The sequence below is a fragment of the Rhinopithecus bieti genome, unplaced genomic scaffold (genome assembly GCF_001698545.2).
Source record: "Rhinopithecus bieti isolate Rb0 unplaced genomic scaffold, ASM169854v2 scaffold_1673, whole genome shotgun sequence".
Taxonomy (NCBI): Eukaryota; Metazoa; Chordata; class Mammalia; order Primates; family Cercopithecidae; genus Rhinopithecus; species Rhinopithecus bieti.
In genome coordinates this window covers 6,386,083-6,410,602 of record NW_016804690.1, presented here as the reverse complement: position 1 = coordinate 6,410,602, position 24,520 = coordinate 6,386,083, and the positions used below count along the sequence as shown (strand labels likewise).

Sequence of the window (24,520 nt, the reverse complement as noted above, 5' to 3'; positions counted from 1 at the left end):
GCCTCTCACTGGGAAACTTTCATGCTGGGTGAGCCCCCAGGTCTCCACATCAGGTTCATTCTCTTAGGGAGTATCCATGAAAATACTGTGGGCTTGCAATAAAGTTTTTCAAGCTGTATTGCAAGGTCAAACTTATCTCTAGCGGAGGAGGAACTGCTGCCTTGTTATTTTATTTGTATTTTTGTTGCCACCACACTCCACTGCATGTGTTGGTGTTTCTGCCTGGCGTGGTAGTCATGCCTTCAACTCAGGGCTCCTTTGCACAGAAGGCAGGATATTGTGCTGAAAAGCTTTTGATTCAAAGGCCAGCCTCACTTTGACTTTGGCCCAAAGTTTCACTTTCCTCACTCTTGATTTCTTTATCTGTGAAATGGGTGTTAAAAAAGGCCTTTGCAGTGATGAAGTTAGTAAAGCTATTATAAAATGAGAAGGGGACATAAAATAGAATTCTGAGTCTGCAGTAAGATCAGGTCATTCTTTTTGGAGTAGGGAAGGTAGGATGGATATTTTTTATTCCTCTCTAGCTAGTTCATGACACTGAGTAACCAGAAGGGAAGCCTGGTCAAGTGCATTGTGGTTAGACCATCATAGTCTAGGGCAGAAGTTCTCAAACTTGAGTATAAAAAAGAATAGCCTACTATTCACCCAGTAGGTCTAGGATGGAACCAAGTAACAAGCATATTTATAAGCCCATCAGGTGATTCTGATGCAGGGGGTGAGTGAACAAATATCTAACATAGTGGGATTTAGGGGAGAAAAACAATTTTTGGAGGCTCCATCAGTGGAGAGCGTGATGTAATGGCAGAGCTGGAAGTGGGCTGTGAGGCCATCTAGCTCACCCTGCCACCACATTCAGGAAGCTCCACTGCATCTTTTGGGACATAATGCGTCTTGTGAGTACACAGATTCTTCCAGTGAGACCAGTGAGGTGTGATCTCTCACAACCTTGAAAGAGAGTGAGTTGTTGGTTTTTCTTTTTTTTTTTAAATCTTCTAAATTATTAGAAAATTATTTTTATATTGAGTCAAACTGTGGCTCCTTAGCTATATAGAAAGTTAAGTCCCTGAAATATTTGAAATCCCTTGAGGTTTGATATCCCTAAGTCTTCCCTTCTTCAATTTGAGTACTACCAGTTTCCTTCAGTGAGGAGTGCTGATCCTGTCTGTACATTAAAATCATCTGAGGAACTTAGAACTAAGTCCACCCCAGTCAATTAACTAGACTCTTAGGGACTTCAACCCAGGCATCAGGATTTTCAGAGTTACTCAGTTGATTAAAACGTGCAGTCAAGGCAGACTACTACTGCAAATCATAGAGGAATCCTATTTTTCCAGTTTAAGAGCTTTAGAACTCTTCTTCTTTTATCTGTCTTACTCTTTTTTTCTAGGTATAAAGCCTGATCAAAAGTTTAGGTGCTTGAGCCTGGTGTAGTGGCTCAAGCCTGTAATCCCAGAACTTTGGGAGGCCGAGGCGGTGGGTCACCTGAGGTCAGGAGTTTGAGACCAGCCTGGCCAACATGGTGAAACTCCGTCTCTACTAAAAATACAAAAAATTAGCCAGGCATGGTGGTTGGCGCCTGTAGTCCCAGCTACTCAGGAGGCTGAGACAGATGAATTGCATGAACCCAGGAAGGGGAGGTTGCAGTGAGCCGAGATTGCGCCATTCCACTGCAGCCTGGGCGACAGAGCGAGACTCCATCTTAAAAAAAAAAAAAAAAAAATCGGACGCGGTGGTTCACGCCTGTAATCCCAGCACTTTGGGAGGCCGAGGCCGGTGAATCACAAGGTCAGGAGATTGAGACCATCCTGGCCAACACAGTGAAACCCTGTCTCTACTAAAAAATAAAAAAATTAGCCAGGTGTGGTGGTGGGTGCCTGTAGTCCCAGCTACTCAGGAGGCTGAGGCAGGAGAATGGTGCAAACTGGGAGGTGGAACTTTCAGTGAACCGAGATCGTGCCACTGCCCTCCAGCCTGGGTGACACAGCAAGACTCCATCTCAAAAAAAAAAAAAAAAAGAAAAAAAAAAAAAAAAAAAAAAGTTTAGGTGCCTCCTTGTCTTTCCTGTATTTCTTTGTAGATTCTTTTCCTTCTGTCCCTATATTCCAGCAGTTCTCAATGGTGACGCGGTACACTAGGATTGCTCAAGGAGTTTGCTAAATCGCAGACCACCTGCTGAAATACCGTTAATCAGCGGAACCTGTGCCTGCTTGTAAGCCTCGTTTAGCTTTCCCCTAGGAGGGGGACTAGCTTGTGACTTGATGTTCAGTAATGGTGAGTACCTCAGGCAGGAGGATAACCAAAACCTCCAGGCCACTCCAATTACGTTCATACCCACACCTTCTGTGTTTCACTTTGAACTACTGACTTTCTGGCTTATCTTGGAGGAAATCTCCCACAAGGACACCTGAGACCAGTGCTCATCTTCTTGAGGCTGTGGTCATGCTGACTGCAGGAAAGCTGGTGTTAACCACTAAGGCCTCCTTCTTTTCCCTGATTTACAAGTTGCTTTTTTTTTTTTTTTTTTTTTTTTTTTTTGAGATGGAGTCTCGTCTGCCGCCCGGGCTGGAGTGCAGTGGCCGGATCTTCAGCTCACTTCAGCTCACTGCAAGCTCCGCCTCCCGGGTTCACGCCATGTTCCCTGCCTCAGCTCCGAGTAGCTGTGACTACAGGCGCCGGCCACAGCCCGGCATAGTTCTTTTTTGCTCTTCTTTTAAGTAGGAGACGGGTTTAACCGTGTTAGCCAGGATAGTCCCGATCTCCGACCTTGTGATCCCCCCGTCTTGGCCTCCCAAAGTGCTGGGATTAAAGGCTTGAGCCACCGCGCCCGGCCTCCAATCTGCTTTTAATTGTTAGCTAGGACTGGTTTCACCAGCTAGGAGTCAACCAATATGTAGTCACCCATTGGTTCTCAAACTTTGATGAGATGGTGCATCAGACTTTCCTGGATAATTCACATTTATCACGGATTCCTAGTCAAGGCTGATGCCGTGGGTTGGGAATCTTACTTTAAGAACCACTGCTTTAGCAAATACAGCGAATACCTGTAGGTTCTTGACCCAAGCACCTACAAGCAAGTTTAGAGACACACACTTTCTCTCTGCCAGTTTTGTGGTGTGACCAATCTAAGAGGGAATAAACAATAGATAGATAGCTGAAGCATTGCCCTCCTGAAGGGCTGAACCCTAGACATCATTGGGGGACTTCTTGCAAGCCTCAAATCTACATTCTGTTTCAGAACTCATCATGTATGAGTAACGTTGTAAGACCTTTATTCGGTTTTGTTTTTTATTAACCTTTTCTTTAACTTTATTTTGAAATTATTTTATTTTAGTTTTTAAGACGGAGTCTTTCTCCGTCACCAGGTTGGAGTGCAGTGGTACAGTCTCGGCTCACTGCAACCTCTGCCTCTCGGGTTCAACGGATTCTCCTACCTCAGCCTCCCGAGTAGCTGGGACTACAGGTGCCTGCCACCATGCCCAGCTAATTTTTGTATTTTTAGTAGACACAGGGTTTCACTATGTGGCCAGGATGGTCTTGATCTCTTGACCTCATGATCTGTCTGCCTCTGCCTCCCAAAGTGGTGGGATTACAGGCATGAGCCACTGTGCATGGCTTATTTTAATTTTTTTTAGAGACAGATCTCACTCTGTTTCCCAGGCTTCAGTGCAGTGACTCAATCATGGCTCACTGTAGTCTCACCCTCTCAGGCTCAAGTGATTCCCCCACCTCAGCCTCCCAAGTAGGTAGGAGTACAGGCACTTGCCACATTACAGAACTAATTTTTTATTTTTTAATATAGATGGGGTCTTGTCTTGCTTTGTTGCCCAGGCTGGTCTCAAACTCCTAGCCTTAACCAGTCCTCTCACTTCGGCCTCCCAGAGTGCTGGGATTATAGGCATGAGCCACTGTGCCAGGTCTGAAACAATTTTAGACTCACAAGAAATTGCAAAAATAGTGCAGAGAGTTCCTGTGTACCCTTCAACAGCTTCTCCCAATGATAATCACAACTATAGTACGTTTTCAAAGGGGATGGATACCCCATTTACCATGATGTGATTATTAGGCATTGCATGCCTGTATTGAAGTATTTCATGTACCACATAAATATATACACCCTTACTAGCTAGGCACAAAATTAAAATTAAAAAAGTAGAACATTTAAAACTGAAGAAATCCAAGCCTAGTTAATAGTATTGTACCAATGTCAATTAACCTTTTTAATAAAAATAGTCCTAATATGAACATTGTAGTGAGAGGTGAAATTGCTTGATGCAGAGCTGTTTAGTGGAAAGTTAGGATTCTCTTGTCACCTTTTCTGATGGTCAGGCTTATAGTAAATCAGGTGAAATGTTAAAGGATAGTCGTGGGGAGTCTGTGAGAACTTTGGTGACTAGAATTTCTCCCTATTCAGTGGAAAGGAATTAGAGTATATAGTGTCATTTATAAACTGCCCCAGGACACTTAGCTCCTCCTGTTCTTTCTCTCCTCTTCTAATTAAGTCTGTCAGTTAGTCAGAGCATCCTCTCTCGGGGGCATTCACGAAAGGCCCACTGACCACTTGGCAGCTTTGTTGCAGGATGGGAAGGGAGGCAGGGAGGAAACTGTGTGGAAATTTGTGCTAGACCCAGCGCTCCAACTTTCCATCTGCTTACTTATATAATCCTGACAATATGATCCATTACATATGAGGTAGAAAATTATTTACTTCATTATATAGATGAAGAAACAGGCTCAGAAAAGCCAGATAATATCCCTGTTGCCACAGAGCTGGGAACTGGTTGGTTCAGTTCAACCAGTTCATTCTTAACTGGATTAGAATTCAGGTAGCCCTGAAGATCCTTCAGTACATAAGAATCCTGTAACTATATGAGGCTTTGGCAGGGCTAGCTACAAAACTTGCAGAATCCTTCTTCAATATTAAAATATGGGGTCTCTTGTTCAAAAAAAGGGAAAAGAGTACTATTGAAGATGTTAAAATGTAAAACTTTTTCCTTTGTTCCATGGTCTCCCTCTCTCTGTCTCTCTCTCTCTCTCTCCAACTGTCGCGGTGTTTTTTCATGTGCTGTTTGATATTGTGCTCGCTTGGGCATGGGGATGCTCCTAGAGTGACAGGAGACTCTCACAGGGACTTGAGACCCTTGCCCTAAAACTTGGAGCGTGTAGCCCAGCAGCTGCTGGGGTCCCCCTGCCACAAGCCCACAAGATTGATGACATATTGAGCCAGGTATCTCCCTTCCCATGGGACTGCCACTTCAACCCATAGGGTTGCAAACTCTGCACTGGGATGTGGTTGGTACCTGAATTAAGAGCGTGCACAAAAATCTCAGAAATCACCCACTAAAGAACTATTTCATGTCACCAAAAAGCACCTGTACCCCAAAAGTATTGAAAAAAATTTTTAAAAAGGAGTGGGTGAGAGACATGCTTCTACTGGGTTGCTCCCTGAACATATTGTGGCACTACCAGCTTGTGGTGGGGACAGCTGCCACCAGGCCCTGCCCTGAAATGGCATGGGTTGTGTGCCTGACCCCAACTCTCACTGGCTGGAGGAAAACGGTGGCCACTGGGTGGGGCAGGGAAGGCAGGGTGAGACTGGGGACACCAGAGGGCAAGGGGTAAGAGGCAGAGAGTCCTGGGCAAGTGGACAGGTGACAGGAGGTGGGATGGCCCGGGGCTGAGGTCCCCAGCCCTCTGTGCATGCTCCACTATCCCATAAGACCTCATTTACAAAGCATCAATTCAAAGATGAAATGATTGAGGATTTCAAGATGATGACTAGAGAGGCCACAGAGCACTAAATTCAGGTATGAGACCTTTCTGAGGATGGAGACCCTGTGCACTTGTGCTTGGCCACACTCTCATGAAGTCCACCCTGGACTGTGGAGAAAAACTATAAGGAAAGATTTGTGAGTTCAAAGTGCTTACATACAATAAGTTGGTAAATTTTTTGGAGCAGATATAAGTCAACATATAATGTATATACAGTAGTATGTGATTAAGTGCTATATTTAAGTTTTTTGTATACTGTTACTTTGGAAATTAGTGACTAGTTAGATTTTCTCAGGTTTTTTTTCTCTCTCTTCCTTCCGCAAAATATGATTTGGCATGTGTGGCCAAGGCTGAGGTGAGGGGGACACCACTTGATGACATACTGGAATCTTCTATGTGCAAAATTTTCCCTGGGAGGAAGGCCCATGAGAAAGCCTGGGAGGAGGACCAGAATCAGCCTCCTGGTGTGAAATCCAAAGGGTTGAAGGAAAATCGATTTGATTGAACTGAAAAAGTAGGTCAGAAATTGAGAGAAGGGAGCGGGCCAGGATGTGAGTGTGGATAAGTTGGCAAAGGTCAAGCACAAGTACCTGACCACCTGGCAATGGAATAGGAACTGGGATGTGTATTACAGAGGACTTTAGCAAGAACTCCCATTCCAAAGGGGGAAATTAGTTCTTGGAAGAAGCAGAGGAAAAAGCTCCATCCCTCCAAGACTAAGTGGGTGGATCAGAGCTGCACAAGCCATTAAGCCCCTACCCCGAGCTCCCTCAGTGGAGGGTGGGAGCCTGCTGCATCCCGACTGGGCATTGAGGGGCCTTTTTGGGTCTCCCTGCCCCGTGTATAGGGTGTTTATGAAGTAAAGGCAGGGTCAAAGACTGCTAGTGCAATTTACAGCAATTTTGTTTTTTCCAAATGAGGAAACATTTGGCCAGTTGCTCACGTTCCTCAGCCAGCCAGGGGGCTTGTGACCCAGGGCAGATGACAGCACAGGACAGCTGGCATCGACCCCTGGAAGGGGTAGTCGGTTCTTCAGTTGACAGTTTTTACCACACTCCCACACACTGGAGCAGGAGTATAGGCAGGGAAGGCTTCCGGCTCCTCCTGGCCTGGTCGCTTCGCTGTGGTTACAAGACCAAAGCAGAGTGGCTGATGGAGGCTGCTCAGCAGTGCTTTCACTGTGTATGTTAGCTACTTCTACTTATAAAACAAGGACCAAAAATGCAGATTTGTGTTATTAGACAGTTGAAATATAAACAGCCTAAATGCTTGTAAGAGCCAGAGGGGAGGAGGGCTGTTTGCCAATGTATAGGAAGCCCAGCTGAACAACTGTACTTAACTAGCAAGCTACTCCTGTAAATATTTGCAAACGCCCCTTCAAAGCTCAAAAGCCTAGGACAGGATCATTGGATGATTTGCTTAGAAGAAGAAGAAACAAAATTGACCTCATGGTCTGAGGCAGCCATAAAAAGAAAGAGTGTGGATGGGCAGAGGACCAGGAAAGGGGGAGGGGGAAATGGTCCAAAGTTTAATAAACACAAAAGAGATAAAAATAAATCTCAAGAGCACTTATTTACAAACTTGATGGAAGGATAAGATTGAGGCGGGCGGGTGTGAAAGATGGGTGCTTGTGAAAGTGGAAGAGGCCTGCAGGGATTCCACTGAAAGGGCGGAGGGCGGGGGGGCCACAAATTCAGTGAGATGTTTACTCTTCCTAATGACAGGAAACACGCTGAATTAGCTTCGCTCTTCCAGGATGCTCCTTCAAAGAATGTTTGAAGCTTCTGCTGTCTAATGCGGAGGCTATGCGAAGATGAATGCAGCCATCAGCCTGTGGAAGGTTTTGGCCAAGAGGGTGGGCAAAGCCAGAAAGCCTGGCCCCATACCGGCCTAGCCTTCTCTGGGTGTCTGGCCTGTTTTCAGCTGAGCTGGTCAAGCATAGGACCAGCTGTTCCAATCATGGGAGCGGGCATATTCCAGAGGAGAAAAAGTATTTGTTCTCAGCAATTACCTTGTCAAAATGCTGTGCTAGGGGACTCCAAAAGCCTTTCTGCGTGTACCAGTGCTCCCTGGCCTGGAAGCCACCCATCAACTAATTCGCAGTGGTGATGCAGTGGATCATCACCATGTCTGCATGAATACTTTTTTTCTTTGAAACCTGGATACTTTGGATTTTTGGGGGTTTTTTGTTTGTTTGTTTGTTTCTGAGACTTCTGACTCATGGGTTATAAAGCCTCAATTTACACAGTCATTTTATGAACCAGTATGGAGCAGACTAGTGTAGAAATTCCCTGCTTCTCCATGAGCCTGTGTGCTGAGAAACACATATATACAGGGGAAGGAGATGGGTTGGGAGAACGTTCCTATGAAGGTAAAAATTCAGAGGTCTTAAGATGAGAAAATGTTGGTGTGTTCCTAGCATCTTTTTTTCTTCAGCATAATCGTCAGGGCATGGATTTCCCAATAAATCATGGAAGGTATTTATGTCTATTTTAAGATCGGCAAGATGGCTCATTTATTTAAAAAGAAGTTAGTGTTGCCAACAGTCAGATGCCTGAGTCTTTCAAGAGACTCCTGTTGATGACCAAGTATGCCAACAGGGTATTTGGTGAACTCCATGTTTACAGAACCCTGCCCCAGATACGTGGGAAAGAAGAAAGACCTGGAAAATCCAGTCTCTGCCCTCAAGATTCTTAAAATTTCACAGGGGAAACAAAATAAACAAACACAATGCAGAAGTAATAAAAGCATTTTTAAAGAAACATGAACAACTGTGAATGATTATTTGTAATGAAGTCAGATAATTGAAGAGTGGATAGAAATAAATGGAGCCACTAGAGTTGGATGAAACACCCTGGAAAGGGGAAAGAAAGTGTATAGGAGATTTTGGAAGAAGATAGTAGAAACATACCTGTAACAAGTGGTCTGCACAGTGTATGTGCTTAATAAATGGATATTGTATTTGAAAGCATGGAGTTAGAATAGGACCTGCTCTGGTCTTGGTTTAGCCTCAGTTGCACATTCAAAGACATTGGCAGATTCCAAAACAAAACAAAACAAAACAAAACAAAACAAAACAAAAACCAGCACAACTCTAAAGCAACCCAGGAGCTTAACTGATTGATTGACTGATTTTTGAGATGGAGCCTCACCCTGTTGCCCAGGCTAGAGTGTAGTGTTGCGATTTCGGCTCACTGCAGCCTCCACTCCCAGGGTTCAAACAATTCTCCAGCCTCAGCCTCTGGAGTAAATGGGATTACAGGTGCATGCCACCACGCCTGGCTAATTTTTGTATTTTTAGCAGAAACAGGGTTTCACCATGTTGGCCAGGGCTGGTCTCAAACTCCTGACCTTAAGTGGTCTGCCCACCTCAGCCTCCCAAAGTGCTGGGATTACAGACATGACCCACTGTGTCCGGTCTTCCCAGGAGCTTTAAATTGTCATGTGCCATCAGCAACTCTGTATTTTACATGGTTTAGAACTGAAGGAATTTGTGCCAATTCTTTTTCTTCATTAGCTAGGATGACCTCCCGCCAACAGAGATTATCCTGCATAAAGAATTCTAATACTGGATCTGGTATAAGTTAGTATGTGGATTATACTTTTGTTTATTCAGATTTCCTCATCATAACTTGACTAGAGAATGTGTTAAGTCATATGTGTGTGAAAAACTAAAATATTGAAGTCAAAGGAGATTCGATATATGAGCCTGGTTAAAAAAAAATTATTTGGATGCCAAACTTTCAAGGAAAAGAAAATACATGGGCAAACTGCTGGCCACTAGGAACTGTTTTCTTGGCATATCTGATTAAAGTGTACGCAGGCCTGTCAGCTCTCTCCAGGCATCAACTGTCATAAACTTGTCCCAATTCAAAACCATCTATGATTTTCCACCACTCTGTCAGCCTTCAAAGGATGGGGTTAACTGCATGCTTTCAAATGGAATTGGAAGTGGTTTGTTAATCTCTATTAATTTGCTACTCCTATAACTAAATGCACATGTTTATTTTATTTCTTTTTTTTTCTGGTTAAGTTGTTAAGGATATTAAATTGGCCGTCGGAAACTAAATTATTCTGTAGATATTTTCCTTATGGCTTCTTGGGATTATCTCATGCTACAGTCTTTTCTGAAAGCACAATGGATTTTATCATTTTCAATGATTGCCCTAACTTTTTACAGATGCCATCCCGCCCACTTTCTACAGACCCTACTTCAGAATTGTTCGGTTTGACGTCTCAGCAATGGAGAAGAATGCTTCCAATTTGGTGAAAGCAGAGTTCAGAGTCTTTCGTTTGCAGAATCCAAAAGCCAGAGTGCCTGAACAACGGATTGAGCTGTATCAGGTAATGTTCATTTTTTTTTTTTTAAGACAGAATCTCTCTCTCTCTGTCACAGGCTGGAGCACAGTGGCATGGTCACAGCTCACTGCAACCTTGAACTCCTGGGTTCAATCCTCTTGCCTCAACCTCCCAAGTCACTGGGACTGCAGTAGTGCACCATCACACCCGATTATCTTTTTAAAAAACTTTTTGTAGATATGGGGTCTCACCATGTTGCCCTAGCTGATCTGGAACTCCTGGCCTCAAGCAATCTTCCCACCTTGGCTTCAAAAAGTTTAGGGATTACAGACATGAGCCACCATACCTGGCTCATTTAGGTTGTTGTAATGGGCAATCAGTTTGAGGTCTTAGCACAAAAGAATTCTAGTGTCTTAGATTTTCTTAGCTGATATAAGCCATTCTATGTAGTCACAATCATGATATAGGCCCTCATTTGCTATTACTGTTATAGTAATAACTTGTTCCTAATCACTCAGGAGGGAAGAACCCTTTAGAATGCAGTATTGAAGTTCTGAGTGCACTTCCTCGGTTGCATGAACAGCTGGAGTATGTACTCTTGAGAGGGTTTGGTTCCAGAATTCAACCCCTTAAACTGTAAAGTCAGATAATATAGGTCTGATTCCTTCCTGGGAAGCAGTCATCTGACCTTCCTTTACTCATCCTATGGCTGTTTCTTTCTCCTTTTCTATGATTTTCTCTTTGTTCTCTTATTGTCTTCTCTCTTCCTGTCTTTTTCACTTTTTTCCTCCTCTCTTTGCAACCTCCTGTGTCTTTATTAACCTTATCCCGTTTCCTTTTCCTTTCTAATTCTACCCACAGTCTCCAATCCACCTACCCAATACAATGCCCCCCGCCCCCCACACACACAGTCCTGAAGTCTCCTATTCTCATCTTTCTAGTAGAGTTGGAGTTGGTGGGCAGCAGCATCAAAATATAATGATGATGATGATGATGAAATGCCAACTTGCTGAGATTTTCAGAGATGTTCTTAAAAGCTTGTTACCGGAGTGTAGTCTACAGGGCATTTGCATCGGCATCACCTAGGGGCTGTGAGAAATGTAGAATCTCAGGCCCCACTCTAGACTTTACACAGTCAGAATCCCCATTCTAACAAGATTCGCAGGTGCTTCTTGTGCACATTAAAGAGCTACTAGAAAAATCCTGAGTCTGGTGCAGCCTTATAAACAGGCAATTTAAGTACATCCTGATGCCATATGAATAGTGGTACTCGCATATAGGGTATAGGTGGGGAAATTTCACCAGGGAGCCGACATTTTGGTGAGGCCTTGAGAAGTATCTATTAAAACGCGACGGGGGATCATCATTCTTGGCAGGAAGGGCAGTCACTGCAAAGACAGTCTTGAATGGGCTTGCTGAGGGTACCTGGTACATAGTGCTCAGTGCCTGGAGGTGAGGAGAGACTGGGGAGAAGGTGGCCCTCCAGAGATAGTGTGTAGAGTGACACTACAGAGGATTAAGAACAAACCCCTTGGGATCCCCGTGATAAGGGGTATATATATATGACAATATGATTAAAACATGAGATTACTTGAGAAAAAGAAATTGGCATCTATGTGCAGAAACCTCTGGTTTTTCTGGAGTCTAATCATTTGGAATTTGTGATCATTAGGATCAAAATTTTCTTTGTATTCGTTATGAAAATGGAGAACTACCATACAAATGAATATGAGACTTGAAGAATAGTTTAAAATACTCAAAGCAGTCGTTTTGTTTTCTTTTTCTGTTTTTTGAGACAGCATCATGCTCTGTCGCCCAGGCTACAATGCAGTGGTGCAATCATAGCTCACTGCACCCTCAACTTCCAGGGCTCATGCGATCCTACAGGTGTGCATCCCCATGCCTAGCTAATTTTTTTTTTTTTTTTAATTTTTAGTACAGATGAGGTCTTGCTTTGTTGCCCAGGCTGGTCTCTAACTCCTGAGCTGAAGCGATCATCCCACCTCAGCTTCCCAGTGTGCTGGAATTATAGGCATGAGCCACTGTGCCTGGCCCCAGTTTTAAAGTAGTAGTTCACATGTGTGTTCATGAAGAATAATTCTTACTTATTTAAATAGGCCCTTGAGAACCTGTTTTTGGAGACTTTTAAATCCTAACTCGCATTCTGGGTAGCACCAATGGGCCGGCCATTGCTCGTCACCCCAAGGTCAGAGAGCATGCTTGTGTGACCAGACACTATGCTGAGCAAAGAGTTGGAAGTATTGTTTCCAGTGATACTCACAGCTATACTATGGAGTTCGTAAAATGAAATATTCTTTCTGCTATTCTATTCTTTTTCCATTCACAGAGAATGATGCTAAATCCCAGAGAAATTAAGTAACTTGGCCAGGGTCACACAGGTAGGAAATGGCAGGGCTGGGATACAAATCCACCTCTGACTCCCAAGTCCTTCTGTCTCCTCACCACATACTATGCTATTCCTAGCAAACTTTTCCCTTTCTCTGACTCTTGGGATAAGCCAGAATAGAAGAATAATAAGACAAACGAGGCTAGAGGATGAAGTAATATTTGGAGGGAAAGCAAAAATTGGTTCCTATGAAAAAAAGCCAGATTAGGGGTAGCCAGATAAATTACAAGATGATTTAAGCAAACAAACAATAAATATGATTGTATCTCCTTTTTCTTTTCTTTTTTTACCAATTAAATCACTCTTAAACTTCCTTCTGTGCTGACGATAGCATTATAGGTTGCTCTCTTTGGCCCTACTTTAGTTAGCTTCAGTAAATTGAAGGCAGGGTCACCTAGGTCCTGTTACCTGTAATGGAAGCTGCTAAGTCACTATTTTTCTGTGGCCGCTTGACCCTGTCCTCTGAGGAGTAGCCTCTGCCAACAGGCTTGCCAATGACTTTTTTCCTCCCAGGGCCCAACCCTTCTCCAGGAAAGGGTGTTTCTCTTGAGGCTGGCAACTTAGAGGACCTTAGTGAGTTCTTGGTAGATGTGTCTCAGAGATTTCTGCAGCACTGGCTGCTCCATGACACAAGCGACATGATCTGCATGGCTTAGAGTCCCATGCTTGAAAGAGGAACGGCCCAAGATGGAAGCTTTTAGTTTGGAGAAGCATGGGCACGTTCACTGTCACTATACATGGGCATCTGGAAGGAGAAAGTTCTAGCAGAAAAACATAAAATAATGGCAATTTTTTATCTTTCTGGGGCTCAGCTATACACCTCCTGAAACACAGACAAGGTCCAGAGAGCAAGTCACAGAGATCCTTGAACACCCGAAGAGAAGACTACACACACACACTTTTGATGGATCAGAAAGGCAGCCTCTTACCTTTTATTGCTTCAACTGGGTTGACTATCTGTAGGGACACAAGAAATTAGAAGCACTAAATTAAAAGAGGAGAGCTAGAGGAGGACACTGTGACATCAGCAGCAGGTCCTTTAGACCAGCAGTCCCCAACCTTTTTGGCACCAGGGACCAGTTTCATGGAATACAATTTTTCCACAGAGCATTACTTGTGCAGTTTATTTCATTGTAATATACAATGAAATAGTTATACAACTCATCATAATGTAGAATCAGTGGGAACCCTGAGCTTGTTTTCCTGCAACTATACGGTTCCATCTGGCAGTTATGGGAGGCAGTGTCAGATCATCAGGCATTTGATTATCATAAGGAGCGTGCAACCTAGATCCCTAGCATGTGCAGTTCACAATAGGGTTCTTGCTCCTTTGAAAATCTAATGCCTCCGCTGATCTGACAGGAGATGGAGCTCAGGCAGTACTGCAAGCAATGGGGAGTGGCTGTAAACACAAATGAATCTTTGCTTGCTTGCCTGCTGCTCACCTCCTGCTGTGCGGCCCGGGCCCCTAATGGGCCATGGACCGGTACCATCCAGGTTGGGGACCTCTGCTTTAGACTAAAGATTTTTACCAGTGTATCACAGTAATGCTATCTCAGATAATCAGACCACAGAAGCAATGCCTGTTGTGGACAAGTTTTCTAAATCTTACCCTGTTTATAGTTAACCCACTCTTTATCTGCTTGGCTTCCTGTCTGGCTTCTGACTTTTGCTTCTGACCTCTTTATTTGGAGTCCCATTTTTAGCATGGTGTTCTCCAAGTTTCCTTTTGTCTTCAGCTGCCATTTGGAGGTCTTTGTAGTCTTTGGTAATAAACTCCCATCTCTAGTCCCATTATAGGAATTGATGCCTATGGTAATAGCCTTGAATTATGAAGACGAGGTTAAATTATAGTCAGGAAACTGAACACATGCAATAGATTTTACAGAGTTTAACATCCAAAATTGCTGAAATATTATTTTGGAAAAAAAAAGATCTGGTACTTAAGTGGGCAGATCTTCAGCTATTTGGAAAGCTCAGCTCTTCAGAAGAACAAAGCCTCTGAAGTTCTTGAATACCCTTTGATTACTGTATTACTTGACACACAGTTGGCATCCTACTCCCTAGAAGAAGACAGGGTGACCATGAAAAGTTTCTCAGGTCATTTACATGGTTGTTTGGATGATTTATTAGGATGCTTCAGGACACTGATATTCAGCGGGAGGAGAGTATGTATGTGTGTACATGTGTGCACACGTGCCTGTGAACTTACATGTGAGCATAGGCACTACACCAGGTTTGGAATACCTGGGGGAGATTTTACAAAGACTAACCACAGTTTCTTTCACGGAGATTCTGATTTTCTCTGGAAAGGAAAATGAGAATTGCCTCGGCACAGATGTTTGTTTCAAAGAACTCTCCTGGTGATTCACATGTGATTGTTCAGATTTGGATCTTCCAATTGGAATTCACAGATTTAAAATATAGCCCAAATTTTTGGGTCATTCTGTCTCATAAAAATACCTCCAGGTATTTGTTTTAGAGTCACAATATGAGGCTGGATGGACCTAGGATAGCAATTCTGTACATGAATTCAGGATTTGTCTTGTCCAGAGCCGTAAAGGTTTATTTCTCTCCACCTGGGATAGTTAGGAAACCCATGCTTCTGTTGAAGTCACTCTGAGCTTGTTTAAACCTAAAAGCTTGTGAACTTAAGATTTTCATTACCCTGCTCTCTTTACAGAACAGTCTGTCAGAACATTAATGAATGATAGTAAAATAAAAGCTTTCTTTCCTGCTTTCTCTAACCTCTTTCAAGTTAACAAACTCTAAATAGCATCTACTGGTGTGATCAAGACAAGACAAGCTTCCCATGTATAACAATAATGGAGGGAATATGAGAGGGATAAAGTGTCTGACAGATGAAGGGAAAGAGGAGGAAACAAAGATGAAAAACAACTGTTATTAGATAGTAATGATCCTTGCCATATTTTTAAAGCTTTATGCCAAAGGCAGCCTTTATTGTGATATGTTCGGACAAAACTCCAGTGCTCTAGGAATACCTTCAAACCTATGATAGCTGTTATAGCTCTCAGCCCATTTATAAATTTGAACACACTTTTCTTTGATTCCATTTCCCCTCTATGTATGATTAAAATCATGACCAGAATTATGAGGTAGAGGGAGAGAAAATAGGAAGGAGAATTCCCTTCAAGTTGAACATCTCCTGTATGGGCAAGAACACCTGTTATCTTGGAGTTGGATAAATCCCCATTTTACACATTAAGAAATGCCTGGGGAACTTAATGACTTATCTAAGGGTACCCATAACTTCGTGGCCCTAAATAATCCTTTGGTACCACCAAAGAATACTTATATTTAAATTTGCTAACCTCAGAGGACTTGGAGCTCTCCAGTATTTCTAGTTTCTTCTCACCAACTCACATCCTTTCAATACTCATTTCTCGTTTAAAACCTTACCACCTCCAGAATAGTAAGATTCATACCACTGTTTGGGTTATCTATGTGCTGCATAACAAGCTTCAAAATTTTGTGGCCTCAAATAATAATCATTTTGTTGTACTTCACAAGTTTTTATGGGTCAGAAATTTGATCAGAGCTTGACTGGATGTTCTTTTGCTCCATGTGGCTTTGGCTGGGGTCACTTGCCGGCATTTAGATGACAGTTGTGTTGGTCTGGAGGATTGATGATGGCGTTGTGCCTATGCTTGGAACTTTAGTAGGATGACTGGAAGGCCGGGCTCAGCTGGGCTCCTCCCCCTAGATAGTCTCAGATGTCTCCATGTAGTCTTCCCAGAAGCGTAGTCTGGTTTCTTACATGGGGACTCAAGTGTGCAAATGTCTAAGGTAGAAACTGCAAGTCCTCTTAAAAACTAAGCCCATAGACTGGGCGTGGTGGCTCACGCCTGTAATCCCAGCACTTTGGGAGGCTGAGGCAGGTGAATTGCTTGAGCCCAGGAGTTCAAGCCTGGGCAACATGGTGAAACCCCATCTCTACTAAAAATACAAAAATTACCCAGGCATGGTGGCACACCTGTAATCCTAGCTACTCAGGAGGCTCAGGCAGGAGAATCTCTTGAGCCCAAGAGGTGGAGGTTGCAGTGAGCAGAGATTGCACCACTGCACTCCAGCCTGGGCGACAAAGTCAAACTTGGTCTCAAAAAAAAAAAAAAAAAAAAAAATAGTAGGCCCAGAAATGACACAGCATCACTTTTGCCTTAATCTATTGATCAAATCAACTGCAGGGCAGCCCAGATTCAAAGGGAAAGGAAATAGATCCCATATATCAATGGGAAATGTGTCAAAGAAATTGCAGCCATCTTTAATCTTCGAACACTAACCCACTGTGTAAAGTAAAGTAATAGTCAGCAGACTGTGAGTGTACACCTCCTGGCATCAGCATCATACCTCGTGCCAGCCATCTAGAGATAAATTAGCCTCCACCTTCTGGTTGCTCAGGGTCTTGTGAAGAAATGTACATGGAAGTGGTATCTGTATATGAATAAAGATATACCCAAGGTACTTTTAGAGCAAAAGCTGGAGAATCCAGAGAAATGCCTCAGAACTCATTCCTGCCAGAAAGGGAGTTGTGAGAATTTGTGGGCAACTTGCCATCTTGGTTGGGCTCCTTTCGTGGGCAGACACATAATTCCAAGGAACTGAGCCATATGCCTGAATCAAGAGATTCCTTTGAACCCAACAATATTTGTTGCAGAGATATCAGAATAGACTAGATTGAAATAGGAGTGGGTTTGGTTAATTGGTATGCATAGTATTTTGTCAGAACGACCTTCCTCATGTTTCAGTGTGCACACTCATGTCCCAGGATTTGATGACTACGTCTGGCCTCCCCGTTTACCTTATTGAGGCAGCATGGCATAGTATGCAATGATATGGGCATTGTGACCTAACTTTCTTAGTAATTCCCAATTAGCTTGGGGTTTATTGTGAGGGTGAAATGAAATAATGTCTGTGACTGCCAGGTGGGGAGTGCATGTTCCACATGTGTTAGTTCCCTTCCTTTGCTGTCACTGCTTAGATTTTGACTTCTATGTCTTTGACTCGTGCAGTGGGAAGAGCTCTCTCCTGAGTTACCTGTGAAAGTCAGTTGCCAGATTGTTTTTAAGACCGATTTATTAGCTTCAGACCACTGAATAAAATCATGCAAAAATAACTCCCTGGGGGAAGAAGAGTGATGTATTGGGTTCCTACATCTTACAGTATCAGGAGAAAAAATCACTAAAATGTTGCCTTTTCCCATGGGGCTGATAGTCTCAGTTGTCTCCATGTGGTCTTCCCAGAAGAGTAGTCTGACTTCTTAGATGGAGACTCAAGTGTGAAAATGTCCAAGGCAGAAGCTGCAAGTCCTCTTAAAAACTAGATCCAGAGGCTGGGCACGGTGGCTCACACCTATAATCCCAGCACTTTTGGAGGCTGAGGCAGGTGGATCACTTGAGCCCAGGAGTTCAAGACCAACCTAGACAACATGGTGAAAACCCATCTCAGCTGGGCATGGTGGCTCACGCCTGTAATCCCAGCACTTTGGGAGGCTGAGGCGGGTGGATCACGAGGTCAGGAGATCAAGACCATCCTAGCTAACACAGTGAAACCCCATCTCTACTAAAAATACAAAAAATTAGCTGGGCATGGTAGCGGGCACCTGTAGTCCCAGATATTCAGGAGGCTGAGGCAGGAGAATGGCGTGAACCCAGGAGGTGAAGCTTGCAGTGAGCCAAGATTGCGCCACTGAACTCCAGCTTCAGTTGAAGCCACCCCTAGGATGGCAAAGGAACCCCCCTCTCTACAGAAAACTCACAAGACTTTGGCAAGTGAAAAGTACAGATGATCCCCTACTTTTGATTTTTGCAACTTTATGATGGTGTAAAAGTGACTCAACTTACTTTTGTTCATATGTATGATATCAGGACACAATCCCATTGTAAGTCGAGGAGCATCTGTAAAATAAAATCTGTTCTCCTATTTGCTCTGACCTCTTTCCTTAGGATTTTAATGCCTCATTGAATCTGCATTTAAACAGTAACCAGCTTGTCAAATGTGATGAAATGTCATTTCTAGAGGCTATCAGTTGCAAGGATATATAAAACAGTGGTGAAATCCTAAGTCATTTACATCCATTTAGTTTTGGCTTCAAGTTGTATAGTAAATATTAAATGATTTTTCAGACTTGAGGATGATAGGGTGAATTGATGTTTGTGGAACAAAATAAGTAAGCAAAGATTGTGGTGGGGGGAGTGAATCATCAGCTACCTTTAATGGACATTACATATGTAACATCTCTGCAACAGATTTTAAAATGCACATTCTTAAGGCTTCATAGTGAAAGTTCAGGGTAGATGGCCTAGGCCTACCGTTTAAGGGATCCTAATGCTGCAAAATTGAAAGGTGGGGTTTTTATCATACCAGGGAGCACAGCACTAATGGGATTAATGAAAATTATCCCTTTCTCCTAACCCTAAACACATGCATGTGCTTGTGGTTGTGCATGTGTGTGCGCGCGCACACACACACACACACACACACACTTCAGCTTTCATTTCTCATATTGCCCAAGGGGGTATAAAATAAAAAGAGGTCAGCCAAAAAAACTGTCTGTTAAATTAGACTTGCAAAAGTGCTACTGAAAAAAGAATACCAACCAAACAAACAAAAAGCCATACTGTGCTCCTGTTGTACATAATTTTACAGCATATAATCTACAATTAAGAAGATTGTCCCCGGCGCCACATTGGAGACATACATAGCATAGTAACCCACCTAAAAAAAAAAAAACATGAGGTATAATAAACACTTTGTTTGCACAAGGCTATTAATATCTCCGGTTTTTTTTCAAACTGATCAAATGGCGTGCATGCCTCATAAGGAAACTGGATTGTTATCATTTGTACTAGGTTATAACATTAGCACAAGTGTGTTAACCTTGTCAGCAGACAAGACCCCCCAAAAAGTAGAATGAACAGCAGCCCTTCTCCACTGTATTCAAATAAATGTTAATGAATATCCAATACTATCTAATAATCTTATTCTTTTATTATAATGTGACTCAGTAACAATATTGATCATTATCGCTAATACATGCAGTGCTTATTGTGTGCTAAGGTAGGTACTGGTCTCATCCTTATTTTACAACTGGGGAAACTGGGACACAGTGACGTTAAGTAGCTTGCCCAGGCCAGGCAGGTAGGAAGAAACAGAGCCAGGATTTGAACCCAGGCAGTCTGACCCCAGGGGTCATGCTCTTGACCATGATTCCATACTAGCAGAAAGAACACAGACTTTGAAGTTGATCAGGGTGGGTTCAAGGCATAGCTTTGGTCCTTTGGGGAGTCTGAGGAAGTCATGTCACTAACATTATTTCCACACCAGTAAAATGCAGATAAATGCACCTACTTGGCAAAGATTTTGTAAGGCATAGAGATAATGCATGGAAACTTCTAGCACAGTATCTGTATCCTCAATGGTTACTATTATTATCATTACAGTTTCCGAGCATTGAGTTTGAACTTTTGTAAGAAACAGTGTGAAATTTATGATCTGCTCAGAATCTGCTAAAAATGAACCACTTCCCCTAGCCCTTCTTGCTGTAGGGTCTGAGTTCTTGGTTGCTGTCCCAGGAGTTTTTGTCAGGGTCTCCTTCAAGAATATTTTCCACTCACTCAGCTTGTGGTCATCTCATTAAGTTGCAGATGAGCAGGCCGGGCTCAGTGGCTCACGCCTGTAATTCCAGCACTTTGGGGGGCCGAGGCGGGTGTAACACTTGAGGTCAAGAGTTTGAGACCAGCCTGGCCAACATGGCGAAACCGCATTTCTACTATAAATATAAAAATTAGCCAGGTGGGGTGGCGGGTGCTTGTAATCCCAGCTACTCAGGAGGCTGAGGCAGGAGAATCGCTTGAACCCAGTAGGCGGAGGGTGCAGTGAGCCCAAATTGCACCACTGTCCTCCAGCCTGGGCGATAGAGCAAGACTGTGTCTCAAAAAAAAAAAAAAAGAAAGAAAAGAAAAGAAAAAAGAAAAGGGTGCAGATGAGCATCTCAGGCTGGGAAAGGAGAAGACCTTGGTAGCCAGTCAACCCTTTCTCTGAACCTCAGTTTTTCATCTGAAAACAGAGATAACAGCTCTTGCCTAATGAGTTCCTATGAGGAGAACACCTAGGTTAAGTGTCTGGCACATAAGATGCAGAAGGAGTAGGTTACTGTCAGGATTTTTTTTGTCATCTTGAACATGGTTCATATTTCCCCCTAAGGTTGGCTTGTGATCTAAAACCACTCCACCACAGTGGTGTCAGTCATCTCTGCTTGGATAAGGTCTGATCTGTTTTCTGTTAACAGTGGGACAGAGCAGGGTTTTGGGGAACAGCCATTGTTTTATCACTGTGTACATTCGCTTTATCAAGATGCTAAGAGCTGCAGTGCTGAGCTGGGGGCTGTGCTCTGTCTTGCTTCTCTTTTTGAAGAATGATTACAATGACTAACTCCAATAGGGGTGTCTTTTTATCTCATCTCCTGTCCTGTTACTACCTCTCCTGCTCCACCACCACACAAATAGGCTTGATATATGCTTCCCAATTGATTTTTAATAAGATTCCTTTTTTTTTTTTCATGTTGTAAATGTTCAGTATGCCAACTCTTCTGTAACCTCCTTTAGGGCAAAAGCTGTTTCAAGGGAGCATGTATGTTTATTTCTCAATGCCAACAGTACCCAGGATATTTTTTGGAACCCCTGTTCTAGAACTGTGGCAGAGCCTAGCATACATACTTGAGAATTCCCTCAAAGGGGACAAATCCAGATTTGCGAAAGGTAGTGTTGATTTTTGAAGACTGCCAAAGTTCTATGGAAGAGGAAAATGATAAGTCATTCAACTGATTTTACTGGTTCTTATATCTCTGAAAGCCAACCACCTCCCATGTCTCTGCTGTTACTATGCTTGTCCAAGCAGTTCTTGTCTGTCACCTGGGCCATGGCAGTGGCCTCCTGGCTGGTCCCCTGTTTCCACCCTGGCCCCTTGATATGGTTTGGCTGTGTCTCCACTCAAATGTCATCTTGAATTCCAATGTGTTGTGGGAGGGACCAGGTGGAAGGTAGTTGAATCATGGGAGCAAGTCTTTCCCATGCTGCTCTTGTGACAGTAAATAGGTTTCATGAGATCTGATGGCTTTAAATAGAGGCGTTCCCCTGCACAAGCTCTATTCTCTTGATTGCCACCATGTGAGATGTGCCTTTCACCTTCTGCCATGACTGTGAGGCCTCCCCAGCCACATGGAACTGTAAGTCCGATAAACCTTTTTCTTTTGTAAATTGCCCAGTCTTGCAGCAGTGCGAAAATGGACTAATACAATAAACTGGTATCAGTAGAGTGGGTTGCTGCTGAAAAGATACCCAAAATGTGGAATTGACTTTGGAACTGGGTAACAAGCAGAGTTTAGAACAGTTTTGAGGGCTCAGAAGAAGACAGGAAAATGTGGGAGAGTTTGGAACTTCCTAGAGACCTGTTGAATTGCTGATGGTGATATGAACAATAAGGTCCAGGCTGAGGTGGTCTCAGATGGAGATGAGGAACTTGTTGGGAACTGGAGCAAAGATGACTCTATGCTATGTTTTAGCAGACTGATGGCATTTTGCCCCTGCCTCAGAGATTTGTGGAACTTTGAACTTGAGACAGATGATTTAGGGTATCTGGTGAAAGAAACTTCTAAGCAGCAAAGCATTCAAGATGTGACTTGGGTGCTTTTAAAGGCATTCAGTTTTAAAAGGGAAACAGAATAAAAGTTTGGAAAATTTGCAGCCTGACAATGTAATAGAAAAGAAAATCTCGTTTTCTGAGGTGAAATTGAAGCTGGCTGTAAAAATTTGCTTAAGGAATGAGGAGCCAAATGGCAACCAAGACAATGGGAAAAAATGTCTCCAGGGTATGCCAGGGGTCTTCACGGCAGCCCTTCCCATCACAGGTCTGGAGGCCTAGAAGGAAAATGTGGCTTCGTGGGCCCGACCCAGGGTCCCTGTGCTGTGTGCAGCCTAGGGACTTGGTGCCCTGCATCCCAGCCACTCCAGCTATGGCTGAAAAGGGCCAACACAGAGCTCGGGCCATGGCTTCAGAGGGTGCAAGCCCCAAGCCTTGGCAGCTTCCACATGGTGTTGAGCCTGTGAGTGCACAGAAGTAAAGAACTGGGGTTTGGAAACCTATGTCTAGATTTCAGAAGATGTATGGAGATGCCTGGATGCCCAGGCAGAAGTTTGTTGTAGGGGCAGGGTCCTCATGGAGAACCTCTGCTAGGGCAGTGCAGAAGGGAAATATGGGGTTGGAGCCCCCACACAGAGTTTCTACTGGGGCACCACCTAATAGAGCTGTGAAAAGAGAGCCACCATCCTCCAGACCCCAGAATGGTAGATCCACCAACAGCTTGCACCACATATCTGGGAAAATCACAGACACTCAACACTAGCCCATAAAAGCAGCCAAGAGGGGTGCTATTCCTTGAAAAGTCATGGGGGTGGAGCTGCCCAAGGCCGTGGGAGCCCACTTCTTGCATCAGCGTGACCTGGATGTGAGACATGGAGTCAAAGGAGATAATTTTGGAGCTTTAAGATTTTACTGCCCTGCTGGATTTCAGATTTTCATGGGGCCTATAGCCCCTTTGTTTTGGCCAATTTCTCCCATTTGGAATGACTATATTTATCCAGTGCCTGTACCCCCATTGTATCTAAGAAGTAACTAACTTGTTTTTGATTTTACAGGCTCATAGGCAGAAGGGACTTGCCTTGTCTCAGATGAAACTTTGGACTGTGTACTTTTGAGTTAATGCTGAAATGAGTTAAGATTTTGGAGGACTGTTGAGAAGGCGTAATTGGTTTTGAAATGTGAGGACATGAGATTTGGGAGGGGCCAGGGCAGAATGGTATGGTTTGGCTGTGTCACCACCCAGATCTCATCTTGAATTTCCATGTGTTGTGGGAGGGACCTAGTGGGAGGTAATTGAGTCATGGGGACAAGTATTTCCCATGCTGTTCTTGTGATTGTGAATAAGTCTCATGATATCTGATGGTTTTAGAAAGAGGCATTCCCCTATATAAGCTCTCTCTCTTTGCTGCCATCCATGTAAGATGTGACTTTCTTCTCCTTGCCTTTCATCATGATTGTGAGGCCTCCTCAGCCATGTGGAACCATAAGTCCAATAAACTTTCTTTTGTAAATTGCTCAGTCTCGGGTATGTCTTTATCAGCAGCATAAAAATGGACTAATACACCCCCTCAGCAGCTGTTTACAGCATAGCAGTCAAAGTGATTCCAGATAAAATGTTGGTCAGATCAAAATCCTCTCTTTAAAGCCCTGCAGTGACTTCGTATCTCACCCTGAGTAGAAGGCAAGTCCTTACCATGACTTAGGAGGCTGGCTCTGACCTGTTCCTTAGTCACCTGCCCCTCAGCCATAACTTTCCCCTCATTCCTAGGGCTCCCCTGTGTGTCAATGACCTCTTTGCTCTTCCTCAAACACTGCACTCACTCCTTCCTGTGGCTTGTGGCCACTGTTCCCTCCACCCACAGTGCTTTTCCCAACTACCCATATGGTTGGTTCCCTTTATTCCTTCAGGTCTTTCCTCAGAGATCACCTGCTCAGGGAGACCTTCTTTGGCCACCATTACCTAAGATGTCAGAGTCACTTTTCCCAACACATCCTAGCCCCAGTGTCTACTGTGCTTTTCTCTTTGATAATCTTCATTGTCTGCCATATTTGATCTATTCCATCTTTATGTTGTTTATAATCTTATCTCCACCTCTAACCATAAACTCCTGGAGATGTGTCTGGTCCACAGTGGGTGTTCATAAGTGTTTTTGAATGAATTTAACTAAAATGTCAAAATAAGACTCAACTACAAGGAACATCCTTCAAATAAGTCTGTAACTTTATGCAGGGATTCTATTGAGAAGCATCACTCTTTTTTTCGGATTTGGAAATTCTGCTCCATTTGTTTTAAAGATATCTAAATATTGATGAAGAAAGAAATGTACATAAGTATGCTTCTTCTATGACTTATTCAGAGCTAATTCTGATAAAGTATTTAATATGAAT

At 43.4% G+C, this 24,520-nt stretch overlaps 1 protein-coding gene across 3 annotated transcripts in view; it reads left to right on the top strand.

The window, feature by feature from the left end:
• TGFB2 (transforming growth factor beta 2) overlaps positions 1 to 24,520 on the top strand; it is a 97,722-nt gene that overhangs the window by 49,609 nt on the left and 23,593 nt on the right. For all 3 annotated transcript variants that reach the window (XR_001885089.1, XM_017870018.1, XM_017870017.1), the window contains one exon: positions 9,950 to 10,113. Coding sequence is in view for 2 of the 3 variants with exons in the window: in XM_017870018.1 (XP_017725507.1) it covers positions 9,950 to 10,113 (164 nt within the window). In the remaining variant the exon portion in view is untranslated. The remainder of the gene's footprint in view (positions 1 to 9,949; positions 10,114 to 24,520) is intronic.